This window comes from Lagopus muta, chromosome 3, assembly GCF_023343835.1.
Source record: "Lagopus muta isolate bLagMut1 chromosome 3, bLagMut1 primary, whole genome shotgun sequence".
Taxonomy (NCBI): domain Eukaryota; kingdom Metazoa; phylum Chordata; class Aves; order Galliformes; family Phasianidae; genus Lagopus; species Lagopus muta.
In genome coordinates, this window is record NC_064435.1 from 21,360,521 (window position 1) to 21,373,307 (window position 12,787).

Consider the following 12,787-nt stretch of genomic DNA (forward strand, 5'->3'; position numbering starts at 1 on the left):
ATGTAAAAGGTCACCTTCCATGCAGCTGGAAAAAAAATCCCAGGGTGTAAAACGCAGCGATAAGAGTATTTTTAGATGATGTTAAACACCTTGGGAAGCACGCCGCACATTCCATACCAGTAGGAAAACATGGGTTCTCATAATTCAAACAACACTTTGAATCGCCCCAAAATTATATCAGCATCTGAACAGAGCATGAAGTAACTGAAAGCCTCCTTTAACTCCTCAGTTACATTGCTACAGTTCTCTGCCTACCAGTGACTATCTACCACAATTACAGACTGATGCTTCAGATTTAAGGCATAGTAGTAAGATGGCTGTCACCTATTTCCAGCAAATAAAGAATAAGAGAATTACTGGATTTGTAAAGATGTGGTGTTCAAGTGAGTTATTTCTGACTACATTTTAACAACGCTGAGCTACATGATATTAAAGCAAAGTATTTACTAGAGTGCAGCATTTGAGGGTAGAATTTGAATTTTTCTTCCTTGCTTGCAATTTCTTCACTACATCTCTTTAGATTATTAAGTAAATCCATGTCTGTCAATTATTAGTTTCTAATTACCCTTCACAACTTTCTGAACAGCTACTAGGAAACAGAATGATGAAATAACTAGTGAGTTAAAAGGAGATTAGATAAATATAAATAAATTACACTTATTATATGCTCCCACCACACCAGGAGATGACTTAACAGCAAAAGGAAAAGAATCACATTGCAATAATGAAATCAGAGAGGGAATTGAGGTCCCAGAGGCGATTCTACGGAGTTTATGTTAATGTACACCTTGTGGGGGACCAAAAATCAACTGGAATAGTTTCCTGAAAACGGTTTCCAGCTATTTTCTCATTTAAAAAGTTCCAACTTCACTTGACCCATTAGTCATCATATTACTTACATTTATTATGTATTTTGAAATCTATTACAAAAAACCCAATGGATTCAATATGGCCAGTTTGAACAAAATCATAACATCTATAAAAGAAAACTTATAAGCAGTGCACAGAAATTCCTGTCTGAAACAATTTCTTTCTTTGTCATTTTATTACTTATAGCTTCAGATAAAAAAATATCTGGGTTATGAGTATTTTACCCTTGTTCTCTGTAACAATCAGATTTGTACTGTGAAGATAAAATTTTATTCTGTGAACTTGGGATAATGATATTACTCAAAAGGACTTTTCATTTGGTGAGCTAAAGATGAATAAGCAATACAAAAATAACAGAGCTCCCAGGTCAGTAACAGCTCTTATTGAACTCAGCAGGCTTATTCTAATATATACCACAACCTAATGTTCACCAGGCTAATATTTCTATGACTAATAAACTACTATAGGATTTTCTTAGTCTGAAAAATCAGAAAGTAAACTTCATGAAAATTATTTATAAGTTCTATTTATAACAGTAGTATCTATTCACAGACTATGAGAAATGTTGAACTATGAAAGAAAAATAAGGCATTTCTCAGGAATTTGTGACTTCTTGTACACCACATTCTGCAATGGATCTTTCATTTCCCATAGCTAATATGCAAAGGACCAGATCTTTCCCTCTCTGGATGGACACATTTCTCTCTGTCTTTTAACCCACGAAGGCTGTAAAACACAAAAGAATATAAAACATAGAAGAAACTATTTGCCCTAAACTCAGGACAATTGAATTCCTAGTTCCAAACAGGACAGGAGCAGACATCAGGCATGAAACATTTTACCATCCATAATATCCTTTTCTCTGGGAGGCACCAATCCTGATGTAAGAAGTCTAATAGAAGAAATCTGAGGAAGGTAAAGGTAGTCTTGAGTCCTGATTCTGATTTGGAGTCAGGGTGGCCCTTCAATAACAGGGAAATGGATGAATTGCAAGAATTAAATTTATTTAAAAGAAAAATGGAAAACGAGAGACTTGTAAAGAGAAGACTAGTTGTATTATTCTCAATTGTCCCTGGTTAGGCATCAAAAGAGAGACAAATTAAAAGAAATTGAAAAGCAAGAAGAATCCAAAAGAATTGTTTTTATCTTTTAATGCATTACTCCCAGTTTGGATCAAGGAAAATGAAAAAAGAAACTTGAGACAAGGCTTCAGAGGCCATCTGCAGTCCATCTTGTGTTCTGCTTCTGTGAGACAGATGCCAATTAGTCTGGAAGAATTGGTAGTCATTCCTTAGTACTCATATCTACCGTAGTTTTCATGCTGCAGCCCTGCAAAAGAAGCTCTCTAAGGCCAATACAGCAAACAGAAACCATCAGGGAGCTTAATAAACTCAATCCAAGTGTTTGCCTGTGGCAACAACTCCGGCTTCCATGAGGGCACCTCTGACATTATGCAAAGGTGACATTAACAGCTTTAACCATTGCCTGGGTTTGAGATCTCCGACAAGGCTCAGAATGCTATAATATTATTATTTTTAAAAACTGTCACAATTAAACCAAAATCAATTGTTGTAGGTCTTGAAGACCAAACACAACACTAACAAAGGGGGAAATGTACTATTTTTTACAGGACATTGACTGAAATGAAGTGACCATGCAACAACGAAATACATCACAGAAGCATGTCAGGGGTTGTGTGGTGAGGCCAACACATACAGTGGGCACTACCATGAAAAGAAAACCCTAGCTAAGAGAAACATTAACTTTCTCAGCAGAGAGTCAGAGAAGCTGAAGCACAGAAAGAAGAAATACGTTGTTCAAGGCCACGGACCACGTTTGCGAAAAATAACCCATAAATACTGAATATTATCTGATTTAGCTGCTGAACAATACATTTGTATTACGATCTATGTAAAGAAAAAACAAAAGGGCAAGTTTTAAAAGAGTGCCAGTATACTGTAAAAGCTACCAAGAAAATATTTTCAAACTTATCCATGTGGCTTTGGTGCGTAGTTTCCATTTCAGTACTTAGAAATTTAACAAACTAAACTTTATTGAAAATAAATGTTGCAGCCACTACTGTTAGAAGGTAATTTAACGCATTATTACACTGATATTACAGTCAATAGATGTGTTACAAACAAGGCGATACCTACAGGCCGGTACACCTGTTTGGAATATTTCTGCTTGCCCCCTTAATCAAATAAATATCATTTCATGGCTACAGTGTCAGTGCTTTAAAAACTTGTTTGTAAAAGAGAAAAGGCAAAAAAAAATCTACTAGAAACTCGAAAGTTTTGCAAATGACCCAGAGTTAATTAGAAAAGTCTGCACCCTGGCCAGTTCCCCTTCTCATGTGTCAGCTCTCATTAAATCAAAAAATTCTCATTTCAAAGTTAACAAACACCATGGTTAACAAAACTGTTAAACTGGGATCAAGTGGGCACATTCCTAGGTTTATATATGATGTCATGCTAAGCAGCCCACAGCTGAACTTGCAAGCAGTATGAATGATTTTTCAATATATTAAGTATCTGATCTAATGCTAATTTTCTCTCTATAGGCTAACTGTGCTGGGAACAGGTGGCCCTGCTTTCAATTACGGAGGGCTAACATGCCAGTGTGAGGCCTGGATTAGTTCACCTTCTCACAGGGAATTTGCCTCGGTTGGGAATGGATTTATTATGGCTTCACACATGGAACGGGGCTCATGTCAGCTGAGGGTAGTGATACATCATATGATTCAAATTAACCTGCTGTGGACTGCTCCGCAGGGCTGATATTGTGTATTAAAATGACGACATTTTTAAAACAGCTTGAAAGAAACCAGGATTGCTGAAGTGCAATGGTTCCAATTTGTTCCAACTAATCTATCACCTGCTGCAGATATTGTTCTAGCGGGTTTCTAGTAGCTGCTATTTTCCAGGTTTCTCCAAACCACTGACCTTGCTAATGGATACAACTGTTGCCTTTGGAAGGCAGGGAAAAGCTGGAGAGAGTGGGACACCCAGTTTGTTTGGTGCTGTCACACCTAAGGCAAGGCCTGGTGCTCGCCACAGCGCAGTGCTGGGAGACGGGCAGGGACAACCCCCACCCTGATCGTATTTTATCACTGAATAGGAAATTGCTTAATTTCACCAGACAGTTTGTTCTGTAGAAATGATTTCCAAAGGCAAAATATCAAGGATCTTTCTTATTTCACGTTTGCCTTAGCCTCATCCCAATAAAATACTGGGGGAAGAAGAGTATGCCATAAAACTTGCATTTTGCATGTGTTTTAAGGCACTTTATATGAAGCTGCACTTCACAAACTACTGAGATGCTTTCTATCCTTTACATGCAGGAAGAATACATCAAAAAGATGGCTTTTGCAGCTAAGAAAGCATAGTTCATTGAAAAAAAATCTACAGAAAGGATTAGCGGGTAAAGATAATAAATTTTAAAAAACTATTAAAACAAGATGGTTGTATGTGTTCCCCACCTAATGACTAATACCTAATGCTAAAGCAACAAATCGTTCATTTACATGTATTAGACAAGAATTAAATGTACAATCCGGTAACAGATTGAATACAAAAGAGAGAAGGTCATGTAAACCGATGTAGACGGAATTTTAAAAATTCTAAATAATTAGTTACTGTAGAAAGAGAAAGAATAGTCCTTTAATGCATCGTGGGGTTAGGGTTGAGGTCTGTTCCCACAGGTCTGATGATGAATGCTTATTTCTCCTAGGATCCTATTACCTTAGATCTGGAAGAAATATCATTTTTCTTTAGTTGCCAAAAATGTACAAAATAATCAACTCATGTGGCAAGAAGTGCATTAACGTATCCTGTTATTCTCATTTAATTAGTGGTTTCCAAGTTTAGCTACTTGTAGTTTTTTGATCTCCAACTTAATACAGGCTGACAACCTGGTTTCCTGTGTGGTGAAAGTATACAATTTTTCTGGGGAACACTATCTATTTATCTACTTCAGCTGACAAACTATTCACAAGAAGAACAATTTTTACCTAGGACAGCAAACAACTGGGAGCCAGTTGCCTTTTTTTTTCTTTTTCTTTTAACTGCTTGTGTGCTAGGTTCTTGCCATCATTAAACACTGCCGTGTTTTGCTGCTCTATCTTCAAATACAACTTCAGCATGCCAACAAAGTACTTCTTAAGAAATATGGCACTGCAATTGAGCAGCGGAACTCCGAACACATAAAAGCTATACCAAAAAGTGCCACATCTAGACTTCTGGCTGCATAGACACAGATATCAAGAACACGCTCAAAAGCATATCAGTGGTGCCTAACTGCTAGTCACTGCTAGCACATATTGCCTCCAGTGCATTTTAAAAATTTCCTTACTGGATTTATGAAATGCACATACGTAAACAAACATGAAAATACACAATCTGTCCTTAAAATATAAACTCATTAGTACCATTATCTGCCAAATGTTAAAAAAAAAAACAAAACAAACCAATTCCCCAAGCATTTTAGGCTTGAGAGTATTTGTGCACCTAAAAATTGGAGAAACAAGGAGGATAAAAGAAAATGAATCTGGCAGCAGTGACCAACATAAGCATACTTCAGTAGTGTATTAATTTAATCAATCTAGCTATTTGTGACATATAGGAGACATCATAACAGATCTGTTTTGCTGTGGCTCCTGTCCTTAACAAACAACTACAGGCTTAGTTAGGACTTGGTGATATAGACGCCTTCTCCAGATTCATGCTTTTGCTTGGTAGGCCAAGCTTTCTCATCCTAGAAGAAGTTGTGGTTAGAGTACTTGTTCCCACACCAGAATTCACAACTTGTCTTCCAGTAGTCTGCTGAGGAGCTGTCAAGCTTTCCCAACTACTTTTCACTTGCTACTCTGATGCAATCACATGAGGAAAGTGTCCTTCACTACTAATAATGGAACAGTTCTTGGTAAAGGTTACCTTATTTGAAGAGCTGTGGCAACAAGAGAGAAAGAAAAATCTGCAGATGAATGCAGAGCTGTTTTGCTACATTACACGGATAAAGCACTTTATTAAAATTCAGCGTAATTGCTGTTGAGTCACGCTTAATGATAGTTCCAATTAGTAGGAAACAGATGATAGAAACAGTGTCTTTTGGCTAAGAAGAGATCCTGGATAAAAGCTCTGAGGTTTTATTTGCTTTGCAAGAATAAATAGTCTGGATTTTATGATGCATTAATTTATGCTTTTTTTTTTTTTCTTTCACTTCCCTGCTTAGCCAAATACTATGGAAGGGAGAGATTTAATGCTGATTCAGGATCTGGCTGAATTATTGAGAATGGGGTATGAACTGAGACCACTCGTGAATGCATAATTTGCAAGCTGGTACCAACTTCCTGACTTTCCAACTTAGCTGTCCTACTGACAGAAGTGTGGCAGGGAAAAAACTTCAGGTGTATAATAAATTAAATATAAACTTGAGCCAAGCAGCTAAAATGAGAACCTAAAGAAAAAGTGTAGTGGAAAGACAAGGGATCTGGGAATATAGGAATTTGCTGGAGATGAGGAGAAAGACGAGTAGTACACACACACACAAAAAAACCAAAGGAATATCAAGGAGAATACAGGAAAACCCACCTGGCAACAGTGACCAAAAGATTGTAGTGTCAAGAGAGAATATATTTTCCTTTTGGCCTGCCAGTGGAGCTCAGAAAATCTGATTTCCAACATTCCTCTGATCTCAACAGAGTTCTATAAAGCTCCCTGACAGTAGGCATTTCTTCCCTTCTTATGCTGGTCATAAAACCTACTACTATTATCATTAGTCCCTTAGTTCATCTGGCAGAAAAACATTCAGCAGTCCTGAAGGTTCAAAATCCTATTAATGAACCACAAAACGGATTCACGTATCAACAGGTACTTTTAAAATGTAGTCTTAAAGGAATGCTTTAAAGACATTACAGAAAATGAGAGAAGTGGTAACGGTGAGGTTGTTCACAAACTTTACTCTTCCATTGAGACTTCTACCTGTATGCATACAAAAAATAGATTTTCACATTACTTAACAACAGTATTCATAATCACCTGGTAAATGTGAATCATCTCTCACTCTCTGGTTGCTCACTTTGATATCGTGGGGTCTGATATGCAGAAATGATTACTATTCCACCCAATGACAAAAGGAACTGTAGTTCCGAGACCTAAATTCCTGTATTTTTTAGGTACATTGGAAATACAAAATTCTCCATGTTAAACTGCTAACTTTAGTGTGCAATGAAAAAAGCTTGAATTTCACTGCACTTATGCAGTATTCTGCAGAATTTCTTCTTCTGCAGAATTTCACTGCACCTTCTGTAAAATGGTGAGGGCATATTGCTCCATCACTCATAGGAGAGATGTGCAGCTAAATGAACGTTTCGTTAGCGCTCAGATCCTAAAGCAGTAAGCAACAAAGAGGTAATCCTGATGCAGAGTTAAATTCAAATAGTGTAGATAATGTGGTAGACTGTATGAGCATAGTCCAAATGAAGAGAAAAACCCCTTGCTTATAGGTTGTTCACTAAATCACTCATAAAAGCTCATTGTGAGGGCTGAGTAAACTGAGCAGAGTTAGAAAAAAAGTTACACGATTCAGTAAATAATAGTAAGTATGCAAAAAAGAGGTTAATTATGATTGTACAGGTAAATGTAAGTATATTTTCTAACATTTAATATAATCTTAATTGTATTCTATGTAATAATGTAGTTATAAATATAATTCACGGAGTAGATAGTGCATAAAATACTTGAATTTGCAGGAATTTGTGATTCCTCAGGAGAGAGTCTACATGTTATGCTTTTTAAAGTAAATTCTAGTAAACTGTAATACTACACCAATTATATTCTGTATTAAATAAACATAATTTTTTTTTTCAACTTTACAGTGTTAACACTGTAGATGATATGAATTTGTAATGCCAGATATATATCCAGATTCCAAAGAACACCCAAGAGGAGGCGGATCTTAAAAATCTCCAGAAACAATTTAAAAGTCAGCTTTTATAAACACACTTCAAATAAATTTTAGAAACTCAGCTTTTCTAGGTTTAGAAGCAGGTTGCTTTCAATTAATTGGAAATATGCCAAACTCAGGCTTCTAGAGGAGTAAAATTTCTGCAGTTACCTTGGAAAGAAAATAATCAGGCCTTAAATCTACAACTGGCTCAGGACTGACTATTCCTCAACTTTAGCTTCAGGGTGATTGCTGACAGAAAATTCCATATTCATCAACAAGAAATACAACATTTATCCGATCTAATCTGTATCTACATGTGCATATCTATGGGGATATATAAGGGATTATATTAGAAAATAAAGATTAAAATGCAATGCTTACCTGGCCCATTAAGGAAGTCTTTAATTTGTACTGTGATAAGAGAAGGTGGAATACCACTTTTAGCATCAACCTCTCCTGCTACTGTCTGCAACCAGATCTTGCAATAATCCAGAGCTTCTGGTAGAGTCTTTCCAGGATCTACGGGTGATAATGATCATACTCATTAATGACACTCCAGGAATATGACACATAAGAAAATGCTACACACAAAATCAAGTAAAACTAAAAAGTTTAAAGTATATATACAGTAGATAAAATACCTAATACTACAACACAAAGTATTTGTGCCTATAGATAGCTAGCGCATGTATTTAACGTGTGCAAGAAAGCAAATTCAATATAACACAAAATATAGAAAATCTGAAAAAACAAAGAGTAAAAGATATCACTCATCCCAAGACATCTTTTAAAAATACTCAGTTATAGTTTTTGTTAGCAGTAGTACTTGGAAGAGAATTGATAATCAAAAATCGCTATTTCTGGATTGTATTACAGTTATCTCAAAGAGAATACAGTAACAGAAAGATAAATTATAAAGGTCAAAAGACCAGAAAGCTACTAGATGTCTAGGACAGAGCACAACAAAGCAGTTACACCATTCTCTTCCAAGATTCACTGACGCAGTAGGTCTAGCTTTTAAAATCAGCAGCTATTCCTGCATACCACCTTGAATGGAAGTCCTATGATCAGCTTATAATGTCACAAAAGTATGTGAAAATTAATTCCCTCCCAGTACTATTCCTTCACTTCCTGCATATAACATATGGCAAAAACAGTGCTGTAGGTAGCCTTTTTCATCTTCAGCAATTTGCGACCTTTGTTCGTATAGTCTCGAATTCTGACACTACATGTTCTAAATACTCAATTCCTCTTTAGTTTCAAGACTGCTACTTAAATTGTCAAATGTCTCTTCCACTCATAAAGATTTAAGAGGCATCTTGATGAAAATTCATCTCTCCGATTTTCAGACAATTAAAAACTGTTAGAATTGTTTTATTTAACTGAGTTTTACCTTTTAAGAACGGTGTTTACATACCCACTACTAGAGTCAACACATGGTATGGTGGTATCACAGTCATATGTGGACTGGGTATATAAAGTCAGCTTTGGAATTTGTATTTCTTGACCTTATCATGTGATTTATATAAAACTTGGCACATATCAACCCTTATGTGATTTCAAAGAACCTACTGAAACCAATTGATCATGACTTCAGATCTATATGGAAAAGATCAAAAGTTAGCACATTCTTCTGTTTTTATTTGATCAATTTTCAGGCAATGACTTCACAGCAGTATTTGTACTGCATGGCATATACATTACAGCCTTTCACTTCCCTCTATTCCCACTATACATTTATGAAGTCAGCTCTCAACAGTTATTTAAGAGCTGTCACTGCATACAACAGAATTGTATATTTTCCATGTGCATTTCTACATTTTTATGATTCTTAGTCCATTTCTTTAATTACACCAACCAAAATGGTAAGGCACACTACGTTTTCTATAGCAATTGCTTTAGGGAATATCTTTTTTCCTGTCTAGTGTTTGCCTAGAATACTGAAAATCGTAATAAAAGGAATCTTTACCACCGAAATAGACTTTTAAAATATTTTTCCTGAGATATGTTGTAAAGCATTGCAAAAATTACACTGTGAAATGCCCATCAATCACTAAATCATTTTAATTGTTCCTTCAGAAATATCTGTATAGACCTTTAGGTATACTAATACGGGGAAAATATTAAAATACACCATTTCTTTCTCTTATACTGTGCCATACTTCCTACAGCAACCTGGATCAACCACTGACTTTTAAGAAATTCCAGCAAATTTAGTCAAACATTGCTTTTACTGAATACGCTTATAGGTATTCCTATTATCCTAAGGCATGTTATAGAATAGCTAATAATCATTTCACAGTTCTAGCTGTTTAAAGACGAAAATATTTCTAATGAAAAAAACTTACATAGCAGAAAATCCTTGTATGACATAATACATTAGATATACAAACACAACCCTCAGGGTGCTGGGAATTGCATCAAGTAAGCATAGAATGAAAAATTAAAGGAGCCTTGGGTCTCTCCAAAGATTACTTTCCTCTGTCATGTCCCAAGGAGTGCAGCACTATTACCTCTTCAGTACCTGGGGTACTGCAGGCCCGGGGCATACAAATAGTCAAAATAGACCCACAGAACTTACACAGCACAAAGACACCTCAACATGCAAAATTAGTCTAAGTTCAATTTTGCTTAGTTCAAGTGGAACCATCTTATGCTGACATTGAGATAATTATGGAAGCAGGATAATTGAATGGTTGGACTAGGTGATCTTAGCAGTCTCTTCCAATCCTAATGATTCTACAGATTTATGGTTTGGCATCTGTGCCAAACTGATGATCCTGAGGGGCCAGTCAAAAAGCTGGTTTGAGTGTTTCCAAACACATGACATGGTTAATTTGGACCTTGGTCCAGACTTGACTACACATCCAGATATATCAGAAATGAATTAATAAATAAGTTCTTATAGCACGAGAAGAAAGCTAAATTCCAGAGGTTTCAAAACCAACTATGTAAGCGCTTATCTCAAAAACATGAAGGAAGTTATGCATATGAGCTCTCCAATGTATCTGGGCAGGAAAATCCATTTATGCTGGAGGCCAAAAGAATAAAACACATATACATTGATAAAAAAAGATCTAAGAAAACAGCATATAATTTTTCACAGGATTAAGAATCAAGAAAAGAATAAAACAATATAAATAAATAAATTCCCATGTCACAGGTGAGAGGAATTGCCAGAAGGACAATAGAATGAAAAAAAGGAGAAAATTAAGGCTGAAAAGTAAGGCATTCCTGTTCTGAGAGAAAAAGGACTCTTCTCCCTCAAGGAAATGATGGAAATGTTGAAAATGTTTAAAAATACACTTGACAGAACACTATGAAATATACAATAGGGAACAATTATGCATCAGCAGGGAACTGGTCTGAATAATGTATTACAATAGGTCATTTCCATTTCCATTTTCTATGATTCTCCCAAAAATCAACACTTAAATTTGCAGTTATTTGTACGAACAAAATGCTGGAGAAAACCCAAGGGATGCATATATAAGCAGAAGGAGAGTCTAGAATTACTCCACAGCAAGCCAAGGGAGAGAAAAGAAAGGCTTGAAATGTGAAGAGTGGTGAAGACGGCCAGAAATTCTATCCTCTAGGCAATGTGAAAAATTTGTCTATAGCAGCAAAAGAAAAATGGTGAGACAACAATCACAGATTGACAACCAAGTTTGTAATTTAAAATCTCTAAGACCGAGAAGCTGTGAGGCCTTGAATATTTCCACATTGTTATCTGTTTTTTTTAAAATTATTATTATTAGAAATAAAGAAAAATCTCTGTTTATTTTTTAATCCACCAAATATTCCAAGCCACTTTTAGTCCTGTTAAGTTCCAGGTCTCACCTCTGAAATTAACAGTTTATGAAGTACGTGAACTTGCTTTGAATTTACAACTTTTGATACTTCCTCCTCATGTTAATAGCAGACAACAAAACCCCAACTTCTGAAGAATCAAGGAGATCAAGGAGGAAAGAAGGGAGACAGGAGAAATGTCAGATCTTGAAGATTTTCATGTTACAAAATGTGGTTCTTGGCAGCTAGGACATCATGGGGGCAAAGCCTGGAGCAGACCTTAAAACTGGGCCTCAGGAATTCCCAGCAGGGGACTGGGCTACCGAGCCGTGCACCGAATGGCTACTTGGCCCCTCCAGCTGGAACCTCACCCAGGCCAAAGGAGGTCTGCAATGGGTTTTTATTTCAATGGATGAATCATAGTTTGGTCTGCAGTCAATTTTGCAAGCCAGTATGATGCTGCAATCTCCTCTGTATTTCCAACTCCAGACTGGGATGCTTGGTCTTATTTTTAAAATGGTTTCCATTGGAATTTAGAAAACATAATGGGAAAACATTTCTGTTAGCACACTCACAAATGCTGTGTCAGGGAGTTAAAAAATTAGCATTTACAGTATTACAAGGAACGTACGCTCCTAAGTCAGCTCATCTTTACTGCTAGGGCTGCACTCCCGTACAGCCATGGATGCAGATGTACTGGTCACTAAATATACTCGGGGGGGAACAGGTGACATTCCAGCAGAACTCCCTCAGTGCTGGGCTAGGGAACAGTCTTATATCCTTGTCTCCTCGTAGGAAGCACAAGCTGACAGAGAGGTGGTGAATCAGACTTCCTGCCAGATCCAACCCGCACTTCTCTCCATTCTGCCTAAGCTTCAGCTACTGCATCTGCTCTTCATGGACCCCCTGCCATCAAAGGCGTGGGTGCTAAAAAAAATAATAAAAAAAGAATATTTTTGGATGGCCTCACAATGGCTATTTCTTTGCAAATGCTTCACTGGAGGAAGTTGAAGAAATTCCATGCATAACACATCTATTTGGAAATTTCCCTCCTTTAAAATGAGTAAGAAGCACAATCTCCTCTTTGAAAATAAACAAACAAACAAATAGAAAAAAGATTTTTCAAGAATGCCCAGAGCACAATGCTCAGGAAATGAGGCAATTTTGTATCTGGATTACA

At 36.5% G+C, this 12,787-nt stretch overlaps 1 protein-coding gene across 6 annotated transcripts in view; it reads right to left on the reverse strand.

The window, feature by feature from the left end:
- VPS13B (vacuolar protein sorting 13 homolog B) overlaps positions 1 to 12,787 on the reverse strand; it is a 418,623-nt gene that overhangs the window by 99,301 nt on the left and 306,535 nt on the right. For all 6 annotated transcript variants that reach the window (XM_048940337.1, XM_048940340.1, XM_048940338.1 and 3 more), the window contains one exon: positions 8,200 to 8,337. In XM_048940337.1, the coding sequence (XP_048796294.1) occupies positions 8,200 to 8,337 (138 nt within the window). The remainder of the gene's footprint in view (positions 1 to 8,199; positions 8,338 to 12,787) is intronic.